We start from the raw sequence: 26,779 nt of genomic DNA, 5'->3' as shown, positions 1-26,779 counted from the left end.
CTTAACTTTGGTTTCCAGAAGATGTCCGAGTGGAAAATGACTTAGAGGCCCAGTTTGTAAAATCCTGACGTGCGTCTGTTTGCACTGGTTTCGATACAGGTTCCTGCTGTCACCTGCACACCTGTCAGCAGAAAGCCTGAGGGTCTGCGGCTGCTCGTTTGAGCTGAGAGTTTGTGCTCCCAAGTCCTTCCAGTGACACCGGGAGTTGGTGGTGCCCTGAGCATGGGGAAGGGCCCAGAACCTCCTCGGCATGTTTTGTGACCTATGCCTCTGAGCCTGCAAGACTCAAGGATGCTCTTTATCCCCCACCCACTCACCTGCTTGCCTCCCACCACTCAGAAGCAGGTGTCTGGCCTAAGCCCTCAACTGGGGTAGTGGAGCCTCTTGCCTGGGTCCCTGAGTTCTTTCTGTTGGTTTTTGGGCCACACCTGGCGGGTGCTCAGGGATTACTCCTGGCATGCTTGGGGGCCTTATGGGATGCCTAGGATCAAATTTTGCAACGTGCAAGGCAAACGCTCTATCTACTGTACTATCACTCCAGCCGCATGGCCCCCCGTTTCTGACATTCTCGTCTCTTATCCATGCCCCGGTGTGTGTGGATGTGTAGACATTTTGGTTTTTTTGTTTGTTTGTTTGTTTGTTTCTGGGCCACACCCGGTAACGCTCAGGGGTTACTCCTGGCTCAGGCCCCTGTGTAAACATTTTTTAATGTTGATAAACTTGTTTTCTTTCTTGGCTTATGCTTTCCGTGCCTTATCTAAATGTGGGATTTTTTGTTGTTTGTTTTGGGTCATGCCCATTGTTGCTCAGGGGTTACTCCCAATTCTGTGCTCAGGGCCACTCCCAGTAGTGCTCTGGTACTTGGGGAATCATACGGGGGTGCTGAGGATCCACTGGGTCAGCAATGTTCTAACACTGTACTACAGTTCTGGCCTTGTATTTTTTTATTTCCCCTAAAGTTTGAAAGATTCATTCTGTGTTCAGCTTCACGAAGCATCTCTAATTCAACAGGTGATCTTGGTCTTGGTTTATTTTGTGTTGCACTTGAATAGCCAGTTTTCCCGGCACCACTTTCTTCTGCTGAATTCTTTAGCCTTTTGTCAAAAGCCATTTAACTGTTACATCTGGATTCTTTGTTCTGTTTTGTTGACCTGTCTGTCCTTCATCCATCATTCTACAGTGTTTTGCGAGTTAGTAAGTCTTCAAGCAAAGTTGTATAACCTTCGCCTTTGATCTTTTTTGTTTTGTTTTGGGGGCCATACCCAGAGGTGCTCAGAGCTTTCTCCTGGCTCTGCATTCAGGGGTCACTCCAGGTGGTGCTCAGGATCGAACTCAGGTTGGCTCCAGGCAAAGTGAGCACCCTACTTCTGTACTATCACTCTAACCCATCTGATAGGGTTCAGTCTTTTATAGCTTATGGTGTTCCCTCACGCCCCAGCCCTACCAAGAGGAATACCTGAGTACAGAGCCAGGAGTAAGCCCTAAGCACAGCTGAATGTGGCCCAAAAATCCAGAAAAAAAGAAGAGAGAAGAAAGAAAGAAAGAAAGAAAGAAAGAAAGAAAGAAAGAAAGAAGGAAGGAAGGAAGGAAGGAAGGAAGGAAGGAAGGAAGGAAGGAAAGAAAGAAAGAAAGAAAGAAAGAAAGAAAGAAAGAAAGAAAGAAAGAAAGAAAGAAAGAAAGAAAGAAGGAGGGGCCGGAGAGAGAGCATGGAGGTAAGGCATTTGCCTTTCATGCAGAAGATCATCAGTTCAAATCCCGGCGTCCCATATGGTCCCCCCTGCCTGCCAGGAGCAATTTCTGAGCCTGGAGCCAGGAATAACCCCGAGCACCACTGCCGGGTGTGACTCAAAACCACAAAAAAAAAAAAAAAAAAAAAGAAAGAAAGAAAGAAAGAAAAAGGAGGGGCAAGAATGATAGCACAGTGGTAGGGCATTTGCCTTGCACGTGGCCAACCCTCAGGTTCAATCCCTGGCATCCCATATTGTCCCCCGAGCCTGCTAGGAATGATTTCTGAGCACAGAGCCAGGAGTAACCCCTGAGTGCCACTGGGTGTGGCCCCCCACAAAAAAAAGAAAGAAAAAGGAATTCTTATTTATATTTATATTGTCTGGTTCAGCCTTGATGGAAAACACTATGGAAATATTTCAAAAAAAAGCAAGAAGAGGGGCTAGAGCGATGGTGCAGCACGGATAGGGCACTTGCCTTGCATGTAGCCAACCTGGGTTTGATCTCTGACCTACTTTTGTTCTCCTGAGCACTCACTCCAAGCATAATCCCCAAACCAAAACCAAGAATAAAGTAAGAAGAGGGACCAGAGATAGAACCAGAGGTAAGACACTGCCAGGGATCACTCTTGAGCACAGAGCCAGGAGTAACTCTTGAGCACTGGCAGGGGTGACCCCAAAACAGATAAAAAAATAATTAAGAATGGTGGGCCGGAGCAGTGGTGCAAGTGGTAGGGCATATGCCTTGCATGCGCTAACCTAGGATGGATCGCAGTTCAATTCCCTGACATCCCATATGGTCCCCCAAGCCAGGAGCGATTTCTGAGCACAGAGCCAAGAGTAACCCTTGAGCATCACTGGGTTTGGCCCCAAAAGCAAACAAATGAAAAAAAAAAAAAGAATAGCACTTTTATAACCCTGTAATTTCATTTCTTGGCCTCTATCACCCAAACACAAAAACATATGTTTGGCAAGATCTCTGCATACCTATATTTATCACTAAGGGCAGTAACATGGTATAGAAATACTCCAGATGACAGATAATTGGTAAAAATATACTCTTTTGGGGGCTGGAGAGATAGCATGAGGTTGGGTATTTGCCTTACATGCAGAAGGACGGTGGTTCAAATCCCGGCATCCCATATGGTCCCCTGAGCCTGCCAGGATCGATTTCTGAGCGTAGAGCCAGGAGGAACCCCTGAGTGCTGCTGGTGTGATCCAAAAAACAAAACAAATACTCTTTTTTTACTTGTTTTTCTTTTTGGTTTTTGGGCCACACCCGGTGTGGTACTCAGGGGTTACTCCTGGCTCTGTTCTCAGAAATTGCTCCTGCAGGCTCAGGGGATCATATGGGATGCTGAAGATCGAATGTATGTCCCGGATTGGCCACATGCAAGGTAAATGTCCTACCACTGTTGCAACTCCATCCCCAGCTAGTGTCTGTTGTGGACATGTGACTTGAACTAACAATTTTGTTTGGGGGTTACACCCAGTGGTGCTGGGGGATCCTATGGGGTTCCTAGGATTGAAGCCAGGTAGGTGCGTTCAAGACAAGCTCCTTGGGGGCCGGCGAGATAGCAAGGAGGTAAGGCGTTTGCCTTCCATGCAGAAGGACAGTGGTTCGAATCCCGGCATCCCATATGGTCTCCCGTGCCTGCCAGGGGCGATTTCTGAGTGTAGAACCAGGAGTAACCCCTGAGCGCTGCCGGGTGTGACCCCCCCCCCAAAAAAAAGACAAGCTCCTTACCTGCTGTACTATATCATTCCAGCCCCTAAAGTATTAATTAAAAAAAAGAAAAATGGTGATTTCCTCCTAAAATATTTTTTTTTGGGGGACTAGGAATGTAGCTCAGCGGTAGAGCACTTGTCTTGCTTGTGTGAGGCACTGGGTTTCCTCCCTGGAACAGAGAGGGAGGAAGGGGGGAAGAAGGGAGGAAGAATTTTGGGGTCTGGGGCTATGGCCCGAAAGGGTGTAGGCTGTGAGACTCCAATCTGACTCCCTGTACACACAGCACACGATACCCAGTGAGCAAGAGTGTGCAAGTGGGGCGTCACCTCACATGTTAAAGTCAATTTTCATCTGATTGCTCTGGGCTCCTCTCATATTCTTCTGCGGGGGAGGGTGTTTGGGCCTGACCCCCCAGCAGTTCTCTGGAAGCTGTGCAGTACCAGGGATGGAGCCAGAGCTGTGCTTCCTGGCCGCAGGTCTTTGAGCTGGCTGCTGGGCCCCAAGATTTTCCTCTGCATTTTGTTTGTTTCACTTGGGCCCCACCTGGCGGTGCTCAGGGGCTACTCCTAGCCATGTGCTCGGGACAGCTGGTGCCAGGGACCCAGTCCAGACCCGCTGCACTCAGATCACTGAGCCCTCTCCGGTCCTCGCAGGATTTATTTTTTACCAGCCTCTTAAGTCCTATAAAATTTTAAAAGGAAGGCCGGAGTGATAGCACAACTGGTAGTGTGCTTTTCTTGCACGTGGCCAACCCAGGTTCGATATCTGGCATCGTGTATAGTCCCCCTGGTCCTGCCAGGACTAGGAATAACCCCTGAGCACAGTCGGGTGTGGCTCAAACCCCCCCCCCAATATTTTTTTCTCCTTTTTTTTTTTTTTTTTTTGGTGATTCTCAGGGGTTACTCCTGACTCTGCACTCAGAAATCGCTCCTGTCAGGCTCAGGGAACCATCATCATTCGTCCTGGATAGGCTGCGTGCAAGGCAAGCGCCATGCCACTGTGCTATCTCTCCAGCCCCCCACCAAAAAATTTAAAGGACTCCTATAATGTAGATTGAGATTATACTTGATATGTAAAGAAGATTTTGCATCTTTCTGGTTTATTACTATTTATTACTTATTAAAATAATTATGTGTTGTTTATTACCAGGGATAGGGCCCGTCCCACACTGCCATGTGCTCTATTATGGAGTCACATTTTTTTTTTTTGTGGTTTTTGGGTCACACCCGGCAGTGCTCAGGGGTTATTCCTGGCTCCAGGCTCAGAAATTGCTCCTGGCAGGCACAGGGGACCATATGGGTCGCCAGGATTTGAACCGATGACCTCCTGCATGAAAGGCAAACGCCTTACCTCCATGCTATCCCTCCGGCCGCTGGAGTCACATTCTTAAGAATTTGCATCTTAGGGCCGGCGAGGTGGCGCTAGAGGTAAGGTGTCTGCTTTGCAAGCGCTAGCCAAGGAAGGACCACGGTTCGATCCCCGGCGTCCCATATGGTCCCCCCAAGCCAGGGGCAATTTCTGAGTGCTTAGCCAGGAGTAACCCCTGAGCATCAAATGGGTGTGGCCCGAAAAAAAAAAAGAATTTGCATTTTATGGGGCCTGAGCAGTGGCGCAAGCAGTAGAGCGTCTGCCTTGTACATATTAACCTAGGACGGATCTCGGCTCGATCCCCTGGGCATCCCATATGGTCCCCCAAGCCAGGAGCGATGGTTTCTGGCATAGCCAGGAGTAGCCCCTGAGCATCACCGGGTATGGGCCCCCCCCCAAAAAAAAAGAATTTGCACCTTAGTTTTATTATTACCTCCTCTAATCCATTGACATGGAGTAATGGATATATCCAATATATACTAGTAAAATTGTGTATATATGAAGAAATATATGGGGCCGGGCGGTGGCGCTAGAGGTAAGATGCCTGCCTTGTCTGCACTAGCCTTGAATGGACCGAGGTTCGATCCCCCGGTGTCCCATATGGTCCCCCAAGCCAGGAGCGACTTCTGAGCGCATAGCCAGGAGTAACCCTTGAGCATCACGGGTGTGGCCAAAAAACCAAAAAAAAAAAAAAAGAAATATATATTGTATATCTATTAAGGATATATATTAAAATTCATTATTTAGAGCTTAGATTTCTCTGCAATGTTTATGCTTTTCACTATACAAGTCTTCACTTTTTTTTGGGGGGGGGGCATACCCAGCAGTACTCAGGGGTTCTTGATTCTGTGCTCAGAAATAACTTCTAGCAGGTTTTTTTTTTGTTTTGTTTTTTTTTTTGGTTTTTGGGCCACACCCGGTAACGCTCAGGGGTTACTCCTGGCTATGTGCTCAGAAGTTGCTCCTGGCTTGGGGGACCATATGGGACACCGGTGGATCGAACCGCGGTCCGTCCGAGGCTAGCGCAGGCAAGGCAGGCACCTTACCTTTAGCGCCACCACCCGGCCCAATCTAGCAGGTTTGAGGAGCCACCTGGGATACCAGAGATCGAGCCCTGGTCAGTTGCATGCAAGGCAAAAGCCCTCCCCATTGTACTATTACTCTGGCTTTATTTACACATTTTTATTTTTTATTTATTTTGTTTTTGGGTCACACCTGGTAGCGCTCAGGGGCTACTTCTGGCTCTGCACTCAGAAGTCGCTCCTGGCACGCTTGGGGGACCACGTGGGATATTGGGATTCAAACTACTGTCTGTGCTGGGTTGGCTATGTGCAAGGCAAACACCCAACCACTGTGCTATCACTCCCGCCCCCTCACCCACTTACAAATTTTTTTTTTTTTTGTGGTTTTTGGGTCACACCCGGCAGTGCTCAGGGGTTATTCCTGGCTCCAGGCTCAGAAATTGCTCCTGGCAGGCACGGGAGGACCATATATGGGACGCCGGGATTCGAACCGATGACCTCCTGCATGAGAGGCAAACGCCTTACCTCCATGCTATCTCTCCGGCCCCTACCACTTACAAATTTTTAAATTAAACTTATCCTTGGGGCCGGAGGGACGGTGCAGTGGTAGGGCTTTTGCCTTGCACATGGCCGATCTGGGACGGACCTTGGTTGGATCTCCCCGAGTCCCGTATTGGCCCCCAAGCCAGGAGTGATTTCTGAGCACATAGCCAGGAGTAACCCCTGAGCGCCACAGGGTATGGCCCAGAAAACAAAACAAAAAATTAAACTTATCCACAGTGTTCTTGAACATCATTGTAAATTATATGTATATATTAAAATTTTTTTCTTTATTTTTTTGAGTCATACCTGATATTGCTCAAGGCTTACTTCTGGCTCTGTGCTCAGGGATCACTCTTAGATGTACTGGCAGGACCATGTGGGGATAGGGATCAAGCTTAGGTTGGCTACGTGCAAGACAAGTGCCTTCCCCACTGTACTATCTCCCTGGCCCATAGGGAAAAATATGTAAAATTTTCATGTTTCTTGTTTATCCGTATTCGAAGCCATACTGGGCAATGAGTTTTGGATTACAAAAGATTGAGTTTCTGTACTGCTGCAGAATTGTTATCCACACATCAAACAAAAAAACCACATAGGGTGGAGCCAGAGCAATAGCACAGCAGTAGGGCACTTGCCTTGCATGCAGCCGACCCAGGATGAAGCTGGGTTCAGTTCCTGGCATCCCCGAGCCTGCCAGGAGCAATATCTGAGTGCAGAGGCAGGAGTAACCCCTGAGCGCAGTCTGGTGTGGCCCCTCTCCCAAAAAAAAAAAAAAAACAACCACATAGGGGGCTGGAACAATAGCACAGCTGATGGAGAACTTGCCTCGAACTCACGTGACCCCCTGGATTTGATCCCCAGCATCCATTATGGTTCCCCTGAGCACTATCACAGTGATTTGAGAGAGAGGAGCCAGGAGCAACCCCTGAGCATTGTTGGTTGATGGTTAGTTTTGGCCGAAAACCAAACCAAATAAACCCACATAGATATGGTGTAAATATATATATATTGGTTTTGGGGCCACACCCGGCAATGCTCAGGGTTTACTCCTGGCTGTCTGCTCAGAAATAGCTCCTGGCAGGCACGGGGGACCATATGGGACACCGGGATTCGAACCAACCACCTTTGGTCCTGGATCGGCTGCTTGCAAGGCAAATGCCGCTGTGCTATCTCTCCGGGCCCGTAAATTATATTTTTATCTTGTTTTCTAGTTACTTGTTCCTATCAGGAAGGAGTAACAGTTGCTTTTGTATAGTGACCGATAGTATTCTTAGAACTCTTTGCTTTTGCTTATAAGTGATAGTTGGTCATTTTAGATTTCTTAGGATTTTCCACGTGGTCAGCCTTGCCGTCAGCTGGGAGGCAGCTCATCGCTCCGTGCTAGTCTCGCAGCTTTACTGTGCTGGAGAGGAGAGAGAAGGCCCGACTAGCCTAACTTCCCCGTCAGTCTCTTCTGGACCATTTTTGTGCAGGTCTCTTAGTAGGCGAGGAGGTTTCTTTCATTCCCTTCCTTGACGATTTGTCACGGGGCTTCTTCCCAAGGTGCTGAGTGTGGTGGTGCGGTGTTCCAGCTGGCAATCAGTGTTCCCGGTCACACGGCGCAGGGTTCATGCCCAGGGCCTGGCACCTAGGAGGCACTTCCTGCTCTGCCTCTCCCACCACACCCAGGCCCTGTGATCCCTTCAACTTTGCTTGCCTCCTTCTCTGCTTCCTGCTGCTGCTGTTGAATGACCAGGACTTGCACACTGGCATGGCTGTGGTATTTAGTGTGGACTGCACACCAGGCTTCTTGGCCATTCCATAGCTCACCAGCACACCTACTCTCTCTCTCTCTCTCTCTCTCTCTCTCTCTCTCTCTCTCTCTCTCTCTCTCTCTCCTCTCTCTCTCTCTCTCTCTCTCTCTCTCTCTCTCTGTCACACACACACACACACACACACACACACACACACACACACACATGCGCGCGCGTGCTCTGGTGTATTTGGAAACTGCCAGCTGGCGTTTGTGGACAACAATAGTGTCAGGACCACTTCCACCACAATGGCAGCTCCAGGGATCAAACCCGAGGCCTTAGGTTCACAGTGCCGGTCCCTAGTCCTGCCAGGGTCCTTCCATGTGCAGGTGTGGGTAACGAGGAGGCTCTGCTTGTGTGGAGACAGACATAGCAGCCTCCCACTTCGTGCTGTGGACCAAAGCCCTCTGTGTATAAAACAGCCAGAGTCAGGAGTCGGAAAGATCGTAGAGCAGACAGGATGCTTGCCTTGCCTTGCTTGTCTTGTCCCGGGCTCAATCTCCAGCACCACGTAGGGGCCCTGAGCCCCTCCAGAAGTGATCCCTGAGCATAGAGTCCTGAACACTACCAGGTGTGATTTCCCCAAAACAAAGTAGCTCACGGGACTAGAGCATGTGCTGTGCGTTCTGGAGCACTGGGGCCCGTCCCCATTTCTCATGGTCTCCTGAGCACTGTCAGGAGCCTTCCCTGAGCACTATACTGGTAAATGCCCTCTGCATCACGAGTTGAGATCCACAAACCAACACAAACTCAAGGGTCAGGTATTTGCTTTCTGCAAATAAAGGATAGGTAAACCCATTTCTGACCAGAACGGTGATTACTTTAAGTATGAATCGGTTAAAATTCATTACAAAGGTAGAGATGGTTAGAATGAATAAATAAAGCCACATAATATATACATACAATATATTATCCATAAGAGATTAACCTTAAATATAAATAATAGTTTGGAAAATATTGATGATAATATATGTGTATGCACGTACTCATTTGTACAATTGTTTTTGTTTTGGGGCACACCCGGCGGTGCTCAGGGGTTACTCCTGGCTCTGTTCTCAGAAATCACTCCTGGAGCCAGAGAGATAGCACGTAGGTAAGGCGTTTGCCTTTCATGCAGGATGGTGGTTCGAATTCCGGCATCCCATAGGGTCCCTCGTGCCTGATTTTCTGAGCATAGAGCCAGGAGTAATCCCTGAGTGCCGCTGGGTGTGACCAAGAAAACAAAAACAAAACAAAACAATCACTCCTGGCAGCCTCAGGGGACCCTGGATGCCTGCCAGGAATGGAACCTGGATCTGTCCCCAGTTGGTCTTGTGCAAGGCAAATCCCCTACCACTGTGCTATTGCTTTGGTCCCTCATTTATACATATTTTTATCTTGAAGAAAGCATAAGAAGGTTGGAGTGATATTTCAGATAAAATAAATTTTGAGGGGCCAGAGATAGCACAGCGGTAGAGCCTTTGCCTTGCAAGCGGCCGATCCAGGATGGATGGTGGTTTGAATCCTGGTATTCCATATGGTCCCCTGTGCCTCCCAGGGAGATTTCTGAGTGCAGAGCTAGGAGCAACCCTGAGTGCTGCTGGGTGTGACCCAAAAACAAAAATACAAACAAAAAATTGAGACATGCATTATCAAAGATGATGTTTCTAACGATAAGAGGCTAATTTTCTTATTTATGAATAATACGATAGCTTCGAAATAATAATATTAAATATCAAAACACACGATATATATTTGATAGTATTTTTCTGGGTCATACCCGGCGGCAGATTTGATAGATTTAAAGGGAGAATCATAAAAATTTTAACAAATATGGGGCTGGAGAGATAGCATGGAGGTAAGGCATTTGCTTTGCTTGCAGAAGGATGGTGGTTCGAATCCCAGCATCCCACAGGGTCCCCCATAGAACCTGCCAGGAGTGATTTCTGAGCTTAGAGATAGGAGGGACCCCTGAGTGCTGCTGGGTATGACCCAAAAACAAAAAACAAAAAAAATTTTTTTAACAATTCTTTCACCAATTATTAGACTAAAAGAGCAGAAGAAATCCGCGAAGACAAGATTTGGTTCATCACCTCAGGCAACTTTTTGCTTTTTGAGGGATGGCAACCCTGGCAGTGCCCAGTGATCACTTCTGGTTTTGTGCTCAGGGATTGCTCTTGGCAGTACTGTGCAAGACAAACACCTTACGTGCTACTCTCTCTCGGACCCCTTTTTTTGTTTGTTTGTTTGTTTTTTGGGCCACACCCAGTGACGCTCAGGGGTTACTCCTGGCTATGTTCTCAGAAATCTCTCTTGGTTCCAGGGACCATATGGGACACTGTGCCATCGCTCCAGCCCTCTTTGACCCATTTTTAACCCCCTTGGAACAGGTAGAAAGCTCTACCTGTTGGGGCTGGAGCAGTCATACTGCGGGTAGGGCACTTGCCTTATCCACGGAGAAGTTGTGTGTGCCAGCCACCTCTGCGAACCAGAGCCTGCCGGGGAGGACTGCCTGGGTGCTGATATCCACAGCATCAGTGGGGTGCTGACGGACACTGGACCGAGTTCTGGGGTCTAGCGACCAGCAGAACCACAGTGCAGAGTGGCAGGCCTGGAGGAAGAGGAGCAGCTGGGGCTCTTTTCGTTTTGTTTTTGGGTCACACCCGGTGGCGCTCAGGGGTTACTCCTGGCTCTGCACTCAGAAATAGCTCCTGGCAGGCATGGAGGACCAAATGGGGTGCTGGGATTTGAGCCACTGCCCACCCTGGACCGGCTGCCTGCAAGTCAAACCCACTACCTTTGTGCTATCTCTTCAGCCCTTGGGGCTCTCTGGCGACAGCTCCCACCCCTGCACTGGCGGCACCCAGTGGGACCCAGCATTGGCTTTCCCGATGCCGCCACAGGTAGAGAATTCCATTACTGACGCCACAGCGCCACCTGCAGAGAAACGGAGCAAACCCAGGACCGGTTCTAGAAGCAGGGGATGTGTGAGAAATGGAATTCTTCAGAGAGACCAGTCTCCAGAGGGCAGGCAGACTTAAAGAGGGAGGATCATGCAGGCCATTAAAAGCCAGCTAGAGACGAGAAGCGAGTTCTGTATCTCAAGAGACACCAGACACGAGACTTCTTTAAGGAGACCCAAGGTGCTCAGTGCCCCGCAGAGACTTAGGGCATGAAGGCACTGAGATTCAGTCTAGGGGCCGGAGAGATAGCACAGCAGTAGGGCATTTGCCTTGCAAGCAGCCGATCCAGGGCAGATGGTGGTTCGAATCCTGGCATCTCATATGGTCCCTGTGCCTGCCAGGAGCGATTTCTGAGCACAGAGCCAGGAGTAAACCCTGAGTGCCGGGCCCGGAGAGATAGCACAGCGGTGTTTGCCTTGCAAGCAGCCGATCCAGGACCAAAGGTGGTTGGTTCGAATCCCGGTGTCCCATATGGTCCCCCGTGCCTGCCAGGAGCTATTTCTGAGCAGACAGCCAGGAGTAACCCCTGAGCACCGCTGGGTGTTACCCAAAAACCAAAAACAAAACAAAACCCTGAGTGCCACTGGGTGTAATGATTCCCCCCCCAAAAAAAAAGAGAGATTCAGTCTAACATGGAAAACAATACAAGTGGACTCAATGTCGCAGAACAGGAGATCCAAAAGAAAATTAAGGGGCCAGAGCAACAGCATAGCATTTGCTTTGCATGCAGCTGACCTGGGATGGACCCGAGTTCGATTCCTGGTATCCCATATAGTCCCCCAAGCCTGTCAGGAGTGGTTCCTGAGCAGTGCTGGGTGTGGCCCAAACAAACAGGGACAAATCACTGTGATGACTCTAGTGAAAGTGGGCGTGAAGCTGGGAGTAGAGTGAAGAAACTGAGTCCGGAGCAACCGTTTGGCGGGGAGGGCATTTGCCTTGCATGCAGCCCACCCAGGTTAGATTCCCGGCATCCCACATGGTCCCCCCCAGTCTGCCAGGCTGATTCCTGAGCACATGCCAAGCCCTGAGTGCCGAGTGTGGCCCAAAAACAGACCGAAAAAGAAACTGAGAATTAGCAGACTGGGGTGGGCAACTCTCAGGACAATGGCATTCCAGGAGGCGAAGAGAAAGAGGGGGGCAGAGACCACATTCAAAGAAAACCATGGGGCCAGAGCAAAAGAGCACCCCAGATTTCCCTTCACTGGGGACTTTTTCATGTGAAAAGGCAAGAGGCAGAACGAGGTGGGAAGGCCTGAGAACTGAAACAAGCAGAAGACAAGGCGGGATCGCGAAAATTAGTGACCCCTGTGTATCTGAAAGTGAACGGTCTGAACTCACCATTTAAAATCTAATCTGGATTAATGGCATATGTTGGGAAAAAATGAAAAATTAGGATCCATGATACAATACATACCAGAGACTCAAACAGAGAGACACGAACTTGGAGGGATAGATAAGGTCGAGCGAGGTAGTCCCATCCCAGCCTGGAGAGAGTTCAGGGCGTGTGCAGCCCATCCTAGTTCAGTCAATGCCAACACAGGTTCTCCAACACAGAGCCTGCTTCTACTGCCCTAGGACTGCCCCACCCCACACAAACACTGCCAGTGATCGGGTAACCCTGGCACTGCAGGGCCTGAGCAGCTCTATCCTCAGGCCCCAGGGTCTCCCGGCACTGCTTAGAGTGGCTAGAGTCCACGCCAGCTGCAGGGACCACAGGGAGGCGGTCCTTCTGCGTCGTCTTGGACCCAGGTACAGTTTGGCTGGTCTTTCCTCAATTCGAGGACGGCGCTAAAAGTTAGGTTCGAGGCCTGAACTCGGCATCGCGGCCTCTCAGGAGTCGAGTCACATGCTGGGGGTCTAGGGGTTATTTTGGCCACACCCAACAGTGCTCTCGGGGGCTGCTCTTTTTTTTTTTTTTTTTTTGGTTTTTGGGCCACACCCGTTTGACGCTCAGGGGTTACTCCTGGCTATGCGCTCAGAAGTCGCTCCTGGCTTGGGGGACCATATGGGACACCGGGGATCGAACCGTGGTCCGTCCTAGGCTAGCGCTGGCAAGGCAGACACCTTACCTTTAGCGCCACCGCCCGGCCCCGGGGGCTGCTCTTGGCTCTGTGCTTGCTTGGGAGTTATTTCTGACAGTGCTTGGGGGGACCATGAGTGCCAGGATCAGCCCCATGCCAGGCAAGTGCCTTATCCTCTGAATCAGCTCTTCAGCACCGGGATCTGGCACTCTGGTGTTTGCCTGCTGTGGCATTGCCTGTGTGTGTGGTTGAGTCTCTTGTCTTGTCCCCACGGTACATCTGGTAACTCCACTGCCCAGCTCGGTGGTGGCAGAACCAGCTGTCTACAATCTGCACCGCCTGCCCCCAACCTTACAGCTGTGCCAGTGACAGGAGTTGGCAAGCTGGATGTCGTCTGTGCTCTGCGCCCTCTGCCCGGCCTCCTCCCAGGAGTGGGTGTCAGAGGTCAGAGGGGACTGTGTCCCTCCAGGGAGCCAGCCCAGCCCCTTCCACTCCCTTCCCTAGAGACTGACCACCTGGGTCTCCCCATCCACCTTGTTTTGCAGGTTGTCGGCTGTCCGAGGCTCTGTCATTGGCCGCTGTGCCAGGACACCTGCATGTCGGCAGCTCTTGTGCCTGAGGGTCGGCTCAGAGTGGCCTCACCTCGACCTGTGTGGGAAGCCAGTGCCCCCAGCACCCTCTCCCCTGCACCCCGGGACATGGCACTTCGGCACGTGGTCCTCCTGGCTGGCCTCCTGGCAGAAGTTGCCAGCAAATCCTCAGAAAGTGCGGTAGGTTGGGGGGGGGGGCTGTGGGGAAGAGGGGAAAGGACCAGGAGGCCCGGCCTGTGCACCCCTGGGGTACCTTCCGTCTGCCCTTAGATCTGTGCACGGTGGGGTCTGAGGTGCCTGTTCCGCATACAGCCCCCAACACTTGCCCCCCGCTGCGATCTAGACCCTTCCATGTGTCTGCCCCAGGGGTTCTGTCGCCCTGACACAAGTAGGGGCTGTACTGGGCTGCCCACCGTCATGGGGATCAGGCAGGGCCGTGGGCATCGTGATGGGCTCTCTGGTGTCTCTGCCACTGGTCCCACAGGAGCCACTCTCTGCCATCTCCCCACAGGGCCAGCAGCCCCAGTGTTGTGTGCCTGCACGGGACACCAATGCTACCTGCCTAGGCACCAGTCTGTGTGGCCCAGGTAAGCGGCTCCCTCATGACGTTTAGTAGCTCCCGGCTTCTCCCTCCCTCCTCAAATCAGAGCTGCTGTCGCTTGGAGTCCAGCATGCTGGGAGTACTGGGGGGCATGGGGCCTTGGTGGGGGGACTGTAGCTGACATCAGACAGGCTGTAGAGGACACAGGACACAGAGGGACGAGTGGTGGTGAGGGTGCAGGCAGCCAAGGTGAGGGAGGAGGCCTCCGGGGCTGCAGGACAGCAGAGGCCAAAGGGGGCAGTGTCACATTTGAATGGGGGTGCGGTATGAGGGCCAGACTCACCATTCCCTCCAGAGAGGGAGAGCCTAGCCTGGTCCCTGCCTGAGAGGAACCAGAACCTGGGCAGCTCCCAGTGTGCCAGGCCAGAGGCTACCCTGCGCCTGCAGCTGCCAGCACCCCGTACACCCATGAGCTGACCATCCGTCCCCTGCACCCCTGCAGGCTGCTATAGACTCCCCAGCGAGGATGGAAGTACCCGCTGCGTGCAGTGCTGGAATGGAACCTTCCCAACCAATGGCTCCGCGTGCCGCGTCTGTAAGTCTGGCCCACCTCCCGGCCTGCATCCCCTGCCCTGGCTTCGGTGCTGCCTATTCACCACCGTGGCGGGTCGGGCCTGCATGGTTTTCCCTTCTCACTGAGTTCTGCTTTGGGGTCACAACCAGCCGTGTATAGGGATTCCTCCTGGCTGGCTCAGGGGACCACCTGGGGAACCAGAGATGGGGCCAAAACCCCATCTTGTCACTCTGACCCCTCCTCAATTCTGACCAGGCTTTATCTCTGGCTTCCTGGGACCTGCCCACAGTGCTAAGTCTGCTCTATCCCCAGCTGCTGGCCAGGACGGGCACTTCCCAGTGAACCGGAGCACGGCCACCCCCAGACAGCTGGACCTCGGTGAGTGTCTGGGCCCAGCAGGCCAGGGTGGATATTCTGCCAGGGGATCCTGCCAGGCTGAGGTGGTATCGTCTGAGCATCATCACAGCAGGGGCTTGTCTTCAGGCCCCCTCAGGCTTTGGCCACAGGACCCTGCTGTGGCCAGTGAGGCTGGCCCTGGGGCCCTTGACCCAGGCCTCAGGTTGGCAGAACCCACAGAGTTCAGCAGATGGGAGCTGAACCTCCCCAAGGGCTGTGCCAAGGAGCTAAGAGGAGAGGGCAGGGACATAGGCTGACCCCCTCCCCACCCAGTGCCCTGGGCACACAGGCCCAAACCCAGCTCCCAGGGGGACTCAGCACTCACTGCCTGCCCTGTGTGCTGCCCACCTGCCCTGCCCACCCAAATGCTAGCTGGCAAGGTGCAGGACCCCTATGGGAGGCCTTCAGCAAAGGGTCAGACTGAGGGCCTGGTCGGCTGCACTCAGGATCAGAAGGGCCGTTGCTCTTGAGTTGTCGAGATGCTCTAGCCGTGTTCAGGGTAGGTGCTCTGGAGCACTGTGGTGCACACAGACCAGGGGCTGGGTAGCGGACAGAGGAGGCGCCCAGGTCCACTGTTTCTGTGGCCGCAGGCTTAGCGAGAGGTGCCAGAGTTTAGCCACAGCCACAGCTGACCTGGGTCGCAGCTGCAGTGCCACTTGCCCGATGCCGTGGCATCCCCGTCCCTGTCTCCAGAGGCCCTGGCAGTACTGACATGCCAGGCCTGGGCAGGGGCAGCCCCGGGGATCTGACAGGGACCCTCCCTCAGCAGCCTGGATCCAGGGCCTGGGGACTCGCTCAAGTTGAGGACTGAGCCCCTGAAGGCCAGTCAGGGCTGTGCTGGCGGCACCCGGGGTGGCCCGTGCCCAGCTCCACAGCTGCTCCTAGCAGTGCCACTCTGCCCACAGGGGCGTCTCACGTGGCAGCCTCCCTCTTCCTGGGCACCTTCCTCATCAGCTCTGGCCTCATCCTCGCCGTGGCTGGGTGGTTCTACCTCAAGCGTGCCAGTAAGCTGCCCAGAGCCTTCTGCGGAAGAGACAAAGGTACTCCCGGTACCCCTAGTTGCGGGGAGAGACAGGCCTGGACAGCAGCTGGTCCCTGGTAGGGTGGCAGCTCTCCTGTGTCCACGTGGGGCAGGGGCAGGGACAGAAATAAACTGAGCCACGGCCTTTCTGCTCCCCCCTCCACCTTCCCAAAAGCAAGGGCTCAGGGACAAAGTATAGTCCAGCCTTGGAGGTGACACGGGACCAGGAGGTGTAAAGGGCCAGAGTGTAGCGGAAACCTCAGGCCCCGATCTCGAGGGACCGGTGAGTGTGAGTCTGGAAGCAAATGCCGACACAAGAAATAACCCACACAAGGTTGAGGAGAATAAAACAGGTTCAGGAAACTTCCACCACAAGCTTTCTGCTCGCTAGCAGAAGATGCCAACAGGCAGATAGGCTAGCTGTGGCACCGAGACGGCCAGCAGCTTCTTCCTGTGACTGAAGTCTTGTATTAGGAAGAGAAGGATCACCCCCTTAGGTGGAAACCAGCGGGGTAGGGACTAACCCAGAGGTACTACAATCACGGCAAAGAATTACCCTGGATAGAATGAAAGACAGCTCCTCCCAACAGGCCCGGCCCTGTGGTGTGACCCTCCCAGGGGTGGGCTCAGCTACCAGGGTCAGGCGGGCAACCTGCCTGGAGGGTGCGAAGGTGGGTGAGCAAATCTGCAGAGCTGAAGTGAAGGCAGGAGCCCCTGCAGCACCTATAGTATCGCCTTTGCCCACAGCCGCCGCCCTGCAGCCTCCGCAAGTGGTGAGTGAGTCTGCAGCCGTTTCTGTGCCAGACCCTGTCCTTGTCCAGTCACTGTCCCTGTCCCCAACCTTGTTCCTGTCCCTGACCCCGACCCCGCTGTGCTCCTGCGTTCCCTCAGCCCCTGCGTCCCTGCACTGCTGTCACTGCCCTCATGCTGCCTCTTCTCCTTTCAAGGCTGCGATGATGCCCCCTCCGCGGCTCTCAGGTGCGTCTGCTCTTCCTGCCCCTCTGCCCGGCTCTTCTTATCTGGTAGTGAATTCAAAACACAGCCCACAGTGCTTCGCAGATGCATCTTCTCAGGGTTCCTGGGGTAGCATAGGGATAGGGGCAGGCCAGGCAGATGGGGACCCTCAAGTGCAGGGAGAGGTGGCTAAGATACCACTGATACTGCTGCTGACCAGGAGGTGCGCTGCCAGTAGACTCACTGGAGACTGGGCCATCTGCCAGGGCAGCTCCAGGAGGGTGCTCGGGCCTCCAGCGTTCCTGCAACCTCCGCCAGCCCCTCTGTGCTCTCGTCTGTCTCTTCTGGGAGCTCCAGGCCAGCAGGCTTAGTGGGAGGGTCCCTCCCTCATCCCCCGCCCCCATGTGCCCCTCAAAGGCTCTTTCTCTGGTGAGGCCAGATCACTTGGCCCTGTGCTCGTTGCTGGACGGGGCTCCCACACTTCACTGCAGCCAGAGCAGCAACTGCTCAGAGCCATCCCTCACTCCCTGGCCACTCACTGATGGGGACAGTGATAGTGCATGGGGATGCTGTGGATCTGACCTTCCCCCCTTGGTCCCCCCAGTGCGGAAGCCTCGTTATGTCAGGCGGGAGCGCCCCTCGGGCAGAGCCACGAGCCCCGCTGCCCTCTCCGAAGGGGCCGGAGTCAGCACCGTCTGATGGACTCGCAGCTCCACCCCGCACCCAAAGGCGCCTCGATACCTGCTGTGGCCCAGCGCAGATCATGCTCATCTTGAGGATTGCACCGCTGTGTTCCGTGCATTGTGCCCCTGGTCTCAGGGGTCCCAGCCGGTGCCTCCCCATCTCCAGTGTTCGAGTTGGCAGCTCCCTGTCTGCCCTGGGTTCATTTGTGACAGAAATGCAATGAACGGTCCAGCCAAGCCTGTTCTTTGCCACGCTGCACCTTTGCCCCAGGGCCCAGCACCAGATGGAGACCCCTGCAGGCGCATTTCAGCAAATGCGTGCATGGGCTCCCGTGGCCGCAGAGCTTAGACCAGCTTCCTCAGCTTCCTCCTGGAAGGACACAGAACAGGAACAGGCACCCTAGCCCAGGTCACCGTGCAGGACAGAGGCTGGAAGGAAGGGACAGAGTCCAGTACCCTCGCCCCTCCCTGTGAGCCTGGCTGCCATCCCCTGCTGAACAGATGCCCACAGAGCTCTCGGGACTGACCTGGAGAGGCCTCGTGCCAGTGCCTCCAGTCACCCGCCGTCGGCCCTCGCAACCCCCATGGGTCCTCATGAGGAGGAGTTGCCCAGGTCACTGCAGCCCCTCGAGGGGAGCAGACCGAGCTCCCTGTCAGGACAAAATGTGGTGCAAAGACACCAGAGCCAGGAGTGCGGCCTGGTAGTGGCACCAGCTCTCGTTCTGCCCACCCAAGGCCGGTCTCTGCCGTGCGTACCGAGCGTGACCCCACCTGTCCCTAAGCACAGGCTTCCCTGCCTGACCTCCAACCCCGTCCCTCTGGCTCAGCCTCTCGACTGATGTGGCCACCCCGAGTGGTGCGGTGTCGGGCCCAGTAGCTGGGTGGGGCAGTTGAGCAGTCTGGTGGTGTCCAGCTCAGAAGGCAGGTGGGGCGTGAGGGCCCAAGTGGAGAGGAAGGGAGGTGGGGAAGGGCCCTGGAGCGCAGAGTGGTGGGGGGACATACCAATGTCTGCTTCGGGGCAGGTCGGCCCTCTGCGTTCCTCTTAGCTCCCTCCTCAGCTCTTCCCCCATCCTGTGAGCCCTGAGTTGAGGTCAAAGCAGGAAACTGGCCTACACCTCCTAAGCACCTGCAACTTTTGGGGCCTGATGCCTGAGCCCACACAGCCTTTTTTCCCTCCCTCCCTCCCTCCCTCCCTCCCTCTCTCCATCCGTCCACCCTGGAAGCAACAGCTGGCTGAGAGGCCTGTGGAGTGGGGGGTCTGGAGGTGCTGTGAGGAGAAGGTTGTGGTATGAGGGGCAGCTGACCACCTAAGCATGGAGCCCACCGGGACAGGAGAAGGCACGCTGGCCCCTGAGAACCTCACTGGTGCCCGTGTTCCGCCCCAGTCCTGGGGGTGTGGGGATTAGTCGTGGCAGGCTGGGCCTCTGGTCAGGCTGTGTCCAGGACAGCTGCCCCCTCAGGAAGGGCTGCAAGTGTCGGGTGGGCCCCGGGCAGGGACATTGGCTCACACTCCATAGGACACAGCTCAGGACAGCGGGAGGCCCGGGCCTGTTCCCACCCGCCACATTCCTCCTCCCGTCCCTTGCCTCTGGCAGTGATACGCCCCTGAGGACCGCGGTGACCTCAGAGCTCAGTGATTCTCTGGGTCCTTCTGGGGACCAGGACACTGAGGTGGCAGCATGGGGCCCTGAGTCAGGCCGCCCAGGTACGAGAGCCCTCCCGGAGCTTGCCTAGCGCTATGGGGCTCAGTTAGGGCCCCTTCCCCTTAGTGAGATGCTGCCCTGCCTGTCAAGGCCCACAGCACCTCAGGCTGCCTCTGCATGGGTCCCACCAAGGAGCAGCAGGGTCGCCCACAGGTTCGAGTCCATCACTCCCGAGAGAGGGCGGCCAGTCCCCTCCCTTCCCCTCGCCGCTCCTCTGCCTCATGCCCTCTCCTGTCCCCTCAGACTCTCAGGCTCTCGCCCCTACATGCCATCCTCTCATCCCTTCAGTTTCCTTCTGGTCCTTTCAGCATCCTCTACCCCATCCTCTTCTTTTCTCTTCTTTGTCTCCTGGCCCCCCATCCTGTTTCTGCTCAGTGTCCCCCATATTCCGCTCCTCCTAACTGAACTGTCCCCCAGAGATTTCAGAACTGCCAGTTGCTTCTTCCTTGGCCTCCGGAGTCCAGACCAGCAGGGTCTCTGTCTGGCAGGTGCTCCCCTGAACTGGGACCTGGGACTCAGCCCTCACTAGAGGGCTCACCACCCTTCTCAGGTGCTGGGGGGGGGGGTAGGGGGACACTGTGAGGTAGGCAGTGCTGACAGGGCTGCTGAGATCAGGTGGGCACTGTGGAGACCACCAGGTCCGGGCCCAGCCTGCCCGAGCTCCGTGTCGGGCTCTGACTCACCTGTCCCCGCCTGGAGAGATCTGGCCAATCCGGGGCCACGCCTGGCCTGGCATATAAACACTCCACTACCAGGAGCTCCCGCCCAGACAGCCACACCTGCCCCTTCACCCGCAGCAGCAGCAGCAGCAGCAACAGCAAAGCGCACGCATCCCACGGCCCCGCACAGCAGAGGACGTGCCTGGAGGCTGGGCCAGGACACCGGTGTGGCCGACGGAGAGGCCCACACGAGCATGCCTAGGCCCCGCTGACCCCAGGTAAGGCCAGCTCCCCGGCATTTGCCTCACAGGGGCCCTCAGCACCAGGAAGCCGACCGGGCACCACAGCAGAGCCCTGGGTTCTGCCAACCCCCTCCCCCCCCACTGGCTCACAGGCCGGGCACTGCTCCTCGGGACCAAGGCCGCCTCATGCAGGGTACGGGGCTCATAATGTCATGGTGATGGCATCGTGGCTCACAGAGTCCTGATGGTGTGTCACTCTGCAGTCAGCCTCCGTGGTCAGAGTCAGCTCCTCTGAGCTCCCTCAAGGTGGCCAGTGAGTCAGCCCCTCTGCCTTCCTCCAGGCAGGCCTGACTGTACAGGGAGGTGTGGGCTAGGGAGACAGATGCAGGTTCCTGGGCAGGGCTGCAGAGAGACGGGACAGGTGGGTAGAGAGATGGGGCTTGGGCTCAGGAGATGTGCAGGGAGAAGAGGTAAAGGGTCCTGGGCAGGGCTGCAGGGAGACGGGGCAGGGGTGTGGGGAGACGGGGTAAGAGGTCCTGGGCAGGGCTGCAGGGAGAAGCTGCCAGTGCCAGCTGCCCTGTCCCAGTACGTTGTGCCTCAACAGGCATTTCAGGTCCTTGGCATCATCTCTAGGTCTGAGGGCACAGCCGGGAACAAAACCCTTCCAGGGTCCCTCCTGGCCCCAGACCAGACCTGACGGCATCTGTGGCCGTTCCTACAACGGAACATGCGCGTGCCACCAGGCTGGGCACCCCGTGAGTCCTTTAGAATCCACTACACTGGACCTCAGGTCTCATGCGTGTCCCACTGTAGAGGTGCCTGACTGGGGCCCAGTGTGGGAAGGGTCTACGATCACTACTCCCCACTGTCTGTCCAGGTGGCTAAGGCCAGGCCGTCCCTAAGGGCACGAGACCTCTCAGACACAGGCTGTGCAGTGGCTGAGGTCACCCTCCTGTCCCAGGCATCCTCTTTCTCAGATCTGGGCTGGAGCCCGCCAGGGGACTTCAGGGAAGTTGTCTCTGGTCACTCACAATGGTCTCTGTCTCACAGCCCAGAGCCATGTCAGCCGGCCAGCAGGTGTGGCACACATCCATGCTGCCCAGCAGCCAAAGAAGCCCCCCAGCCTCAGGGCCCTGGTCCCCCAGCTCGGCCAGTAACCCTCTGTCTCCCGGCTCGGCCAGTAACCCCCGATCCCCTGGCTCAGCCAGCAACCCTCGGTCCCCCGGCCCAGCCAGCAACCCTCTGTCTCCCGGCTTGGCCAGTAACCCCCGATCCCCTGGATTGGTCAGCAACCTCCGGTCCCCCAGCTCGTTCAGCAACCCCCGGTCCCCCAGCACACCTGGCTCCGAGAGGGTGGCCTCCCCACTCGAGTGCTCCATCTGCTTTTCCGGCTACGACAACATCTTCAAGACCCCCAAGGAGCTCTCATGCACCCACGTCTTCTGCCTAGAGTGTCTGGCTAGGCTGGCTGCGGCTCAACCCGCAGGTCGCCCAGGCAGGGATGCCGTGCCCTGCCCATTCTGCCGGCAGCCTACCACCGTACCTGCTGCCGGGGCCCCTGCGCTTCGCACCAGCCGCCAACTGCAGGCCAAGCTACCCGCACACCTTCGGCATGAGGAGTCCGTGTGGCTGGAGGGGACCAAGCTGTGCTACTGCCCTCCACCTACCGCTCCTGGCCACAGCCCCGGCTTCCTATGTGTGGACGTGGGCTTGACCAAGCCCCCCGAGCTCCCTGTACCTGTACCCGACCCAGAGCCCGTCCGCCGCCGGGGCCGCCTGGCCCGCTGCTGGGACCGCTGTGGGGACTGGCGACGCTTGGCTCTCATTGCGTCCCTGTTGCTGCTGCTCTTCTGCGTCGTGCTCTGGCCCGTGCAGTGCGCACTCAAGACCGGCAACCTGCGCTGCCTGTCCCGGCCCCACGTGCACACCACTGCTTCCCATGCCGACACCACTCCCACGGAGTCCACCTTCTTCCTGGGGACCCAGACCCTCAGCTAGGGGCTCCAACGCACAACATGGGCCAGAACCTGCTTGCTTGCAGCCTGGTGGACAGTGCTTCTGAGATCCGAGTGAAGTCCAATGACCCTGAAGACCCCATTCTACCGGTTCCCGGCTTCTGCTCCCGTGGAGTTGAGAGAACGGACGCAAGCTCAGGAGAGAGCACTGGAAAGGAGGATCTGGCCAATGATCTTACCGTATCAGATGCTTCCCCAGACCCCCCTTTCTGGACCCCGCAGTGGGCTGGGGGTTCTAATGCACCCTCCGGGCAGGGGAACAGGTTGGCAGGAGGTGCCCAGTCCCTCCTGAACTGTACAAATAAATAGTTTTGTATCCATGTTTTATAAGTGGCTTCACCTGTGTACCCTCTCTCTGCCCTGCCCATCAGTGCTTGCCCTCCAGTGCTCCCTGGACCCAGTGTCCCTAGTACCTTCCCAGTCTGCCCTTTCTGGCGTGGATGGCTCGGGGCAGTTCTGCTCTGATCATAGAACAATTCCAGGAACATAGGGGAGTCGGGAGGGTGGGCACGACCAGTGGGGCCCCTCTTGAGGTCGGTCAGTCCTCCAGTCCCGCCGTTGGTCATAGAATCAGCCCCAGGGACTCATGGAACCCAGCCCGGTTGTTTGTTTTTGTTTTTTGGACCACACCTTTTGGCACTCAGGGGTCACTCACGGCTCTGCGCTCAGAAATTGCTCCTGGCAGGCTCGGGGGACCATATGGGATACTAGGAATCAAATCCAGGTCTGTACCAGGCCAGCTGCATGCAAGGCAAACGCCCTACCGCTGTGCTATCGCTCCGGCCTCACCCTAGCCCTGTTGGGCCGGTCGGCACCTGGAGCCACAGACCCTGGGGCCTGGGAACCGAGGACAAAGGGTACACGGGAGCAGGGGTGGGACTGTGGTGTGCCCTGCACCCAGGGGCCTACCCCACCCAGGCACCCCGTCTGAGACCAGCCTCAGGAATCCTGCACCACCAGGTCGGCATGGTGGAGAGGCCAGGCAGGTTCGGCCCAGGCAGGTCTCGGCCTCCTCAGCCTCACCCCAAGCCCAGATCTTCCTGCTCCGACCTGCGGGCCTGGCTGGGGTGGGGAGGGGCCCAGGAATGCCGGAGACTCGGCTCAGCACAGACTCGGCAGCCATCGGGGCCCTTTCCCGACCACCCCACAGCTGCATGCTAAGGCCGTCACCACAGTCACGAGAACATGACAGCAGGGCCCGGCCCGGGATGAGGTGACACACACCGTCATGTGCGCGTATCACTCATTCCCTCATTTCACAAGCATTTACCCACCATGATGGCACCCAGCATACGGGGACCGAGCCGTGGTCAGTCGTGCTCAGGAGGCACGCACGGGACCACATATGCTCGGTGAGCCAAACAGACTGCCACTCACTGCTCAGTCCTACCACACGTTTGACCTTCACACACATGTCCGGATCATGCGTGGTCACTGCACTGTGCAGGGGTCATTGGTTGTCACGGGCAGCACCCACAGGGACAGATCCAAGCCTGTACCCCTCCACCACCGTCCCGGGAGCCCCCAGGGGCAGAGGTGTCCAGTTACCTCATGTCCCCACTGGTCTGTAGCGTCCTGGGCTGGTCAGAGCTGGGCAGAACTGACTCTGGGAGCCCCTTGTACTTGGCACACGCTCTGTCATTTGTGCCAGCCTGGGAGGCTCAGGACCCCTTTGGGCGCAGTGACCTCAACCTGCTGGTGGTGACAGGTTTTGGTCAGCCCTCAGCCTCTGCCCTGGCTTCTCCCCGAACTTCCTTCCAGGGTTCCCTGGTCACACCTGTCAGCCTCATGTGAAAGGAAGGTCCCTCGATCGCCAGGTGAGTCACCTCTGCCCTGCTCACCCTGCAAGCACCTGCATCCGCACCCTCTGCACCCTCCCACGTGCTTCTTCCTGATGTCCAGGTCCAGGCCAGAGCCATGAACAAGTAAGTCCTCAGGGAGGGGGGACTCGACCAGGGGAAGGGGCCAGGCTACACCGAGGGGCGGGGCCTGTTGATATAATGGGCGGGGTTGCATGGAGGGGCGTGGTCGGTGGAAGAAATAGGCGGGGCTAGCCAGGACAACTGGGAAGGGTGTTTGGAAGGGCGAAGCCTGATCAGGGCCAGGTCTGCGGGAGAGGCAGGGAATTTGGGGGGATTGGGAGGGGCTAAAGCTTGGAAGGGGCTTAGACAGCGGGGTGGATATATGGGAGGGGAGGAGCTGGACGGTTTGAACCCTGAGCCAAGCCCAGGCCAGAGCCAGTCATCAGTGTGCAGACATCCCCAGGATGCCGATGACTGACAGTGACGATGCCCCTGGGTCCACCAGTGCCCCGGAGGCCTATGAGTCCCTGAAAATCCTTTCCTTACCTGGCCCATGGGGCCACATCTCAGGATACTCCAGGGGTCCCCATTTTCCCCTCCTATGCTGCTCTGGGTCACGGCAAACCTCATGGACATGACATGACTGCTGTCCAGTCACGGCCCCGGGCTGCAGGGACCCCCAGTGTGGAAGGGGGACAGAGCGGGAAGTAGGAGGAGACTGACCTTGGCTGACGAGGAAAGACCAAGGGGCTTAGGCTGAGCTGGAGCAAGCGGGTGGGAACAAAGCCGGCTCTCCCACTCCGGGACCTCACCCATTCAGGTAGCGGAAGCGGACGAGTCGGAATAGCGAGACACGTTTGGGAAGACCCCACTGTCACTCAGGGTGCTAGGCTGCATCTGCCTGTCTCTGCTGCTGCCTGAACCGAACCTAAAGGAGGTCCCCTAAAGTGTTTGGCGTGAGGCCAGTCGCACTGGTATTCTCCACCCTGGAAGGGGCCTAGACCGACCTTGGCAGCCTCTCATCCTTCTCCTTGCCAGGAACTGGTAACCAAGGTACCCCCTGGCCCAGGACGTGGAGGGGACGCGGGAGAGACTGTGGAGCCATCACAGCCTGTCCAGGTGAGGGGTCCTGGACCCACGCGTGGTTAGAAGGCTCAAAGACAGACACTATGGCAGGGGCACACAGACAGACAGACACACACACACACACCCCTTGGGGGGGACATGAAACCTGGGGCAGCTCTGTGGAGCACAGGGTGGCCACTAGGTGGCAGCCCAGTCCTTTGCAAGGAGGCGACCAGTCCCACCCCCTTCCTCAGGCCTCAACGTCGCTCTCTCCAAGGCCCCGGAAGGAGGCCAAGGGTCAGACTGGAGGCAGTCAACAAACAGCCCTGGCAACGTTCACCCCAGGGTCTGCCGCCCCTGGTACGCAGGACACACGCCGCTCTCTGGGCCTGGATGACACCCAAAGCGTGTGGATGACAGGGCAGGTCCATATCTATCTCCCCGGCTCCCTGGCTGCTGCAGGGTGGGGTCCAGAGCCCGTCCACGCCCTGTCTCTGTTACCCCAGATCTCCACGCTCAGGGCTCTGCGTCTGCCTGTCAGTCATGCTTGTCCTTCTCATCAGGTCCCTGAGTGCCTCTAGGGAGACTGTCACAGCTGAGGTGAGATCTTCCTCAGGCAGCAGCTCTGGGCAAGGGGACGAGCAGGTGTGAGGGACACGTGGGTGAAGTGGACTGTCCACTCACTCGGCCCACCAGAAACGCCAGGACAGAGAGTGACCCCAGAGCTGTGTCCTCACGACGGCATCCAGACACTGAGGTGCACAGTGGGTCAGACATGAGTCCTGCAGCTGGTAAGAAACCAGAACCCTCAGCTCTCACCTGTGGCCCTGGAGGGGCGTGTGGTGGTTCCGCTGACACCCTGCTCAGACCACACTCTCAACCCTCCTGCCTCCTCCCCAGATCTCCCAACCCACCTGTGGCCCTGTGGCCGCGTGGACCTGCTCCACTCCCTCCATCCGCCATGGGCCCCACCTTCCCTGCGGGGTTCCCACCACTGGATGCTTCCCTGCTGTGTGTGGGCCCACCTCTGAGTTCTGGGTTCCAGGGACCCCTCAGGTACTCCTAGAACCCTGCAGGACCACCTGGTGGTGCCCCATTGCCACGTGTTCCTGGCTTCCCTTTGCACGGGGTACATTTTGGTGGCCCAGGAAGGCCATCTTCCAGCAGGATGGGCATTTTCACGTGCCAACCAGGGGGCAGACACAGGAGATTTGAGAGGACACGGGTCAAAGGTCTGGTGTGTGTGTGTGTGCATATGTGAGCGTGTGAATGTCCGTGCATGTGTGTTGGGTCCCGTTTACTCCTTGACTGGTTATCGATGGATCCTCAAAGAGCTCCCAGAATGAGAAATCGATCCCCACTCCCCTATTCCCTTGGAGGGGGACGAGATCT

The 26,779-nt window shown here is 56.1% G+C and overlaps 3 protein-coding genes across 3 annotated transcripts in view; 2 read left to right on the top strand and 1 right to left on the bottom strand.

The window, feature by feature from the left end:
• The window catches only part of AGRN (agrin), a 162,439-nt gene that overhangs the window by 99,445 nt on the left and 36,215 nt on the right, over positions 1–26,779 (bottom strand). The window lies entirely within an intron of this gene.
• Positions 13,816–18,323, top strand: C6H1orf159 (chromosome 6 C1orf159 homolog). Its single transcript, XM_049774532.1, has 8 exons — positions 13,816–13,912; positions 14,244–14,319; positions 14,776–14,868; positions 15,160–15,225; positions 16,149–16,283; positions 17,012–17,037; positions 17,212–17,242; positions 17,823–18,323. The coding sequence occupies exons 1-8, from the start codon at positions 13,841–13,843 to the stop codon at positions 17,915–17,917; spliced, it is 594 nt and encodes a 197-aa protein (XP_049630489.1). The 5' UTR covers positions 13,816–13,840; the 3' UTR covers positions 17,918–18,323.
• Positions 20,437–22,706, top strand: RNF223 (ring finger protein 223). The gene is made up of 2 exons (XM_049774525.1): positions 20,437–20,541; positions 21,556–22,706. Exon 2 carries the CDS (start codon positions 21,565–21,567, stop codon positions 22,501–22,503), a length of 939 nt encoding a protein of 312 aa, XP_049630482.1. The 5' UTR covers positions 20,437–20,541; positions 21,556–21,564; the 3' UTR covers positions 22,504–22,706.

Source organism: Suncus etruscus, chromosome 6, assembly GCF_024139225.1.
Source record: "Suncus etruscus isolate mSunEtr1 chromosome 6, mSunEtr1.pri.cur, whole genome shotgun sequence".
NCBI lineage: Eukaryota > Metazoa > Chordata > Mammalia > Eulipotyphla > Soricidae > Suncus > Suncus etruscus.
This window is presented reverse-complemented; position numbering and strand designations above follow the sequence as displayed.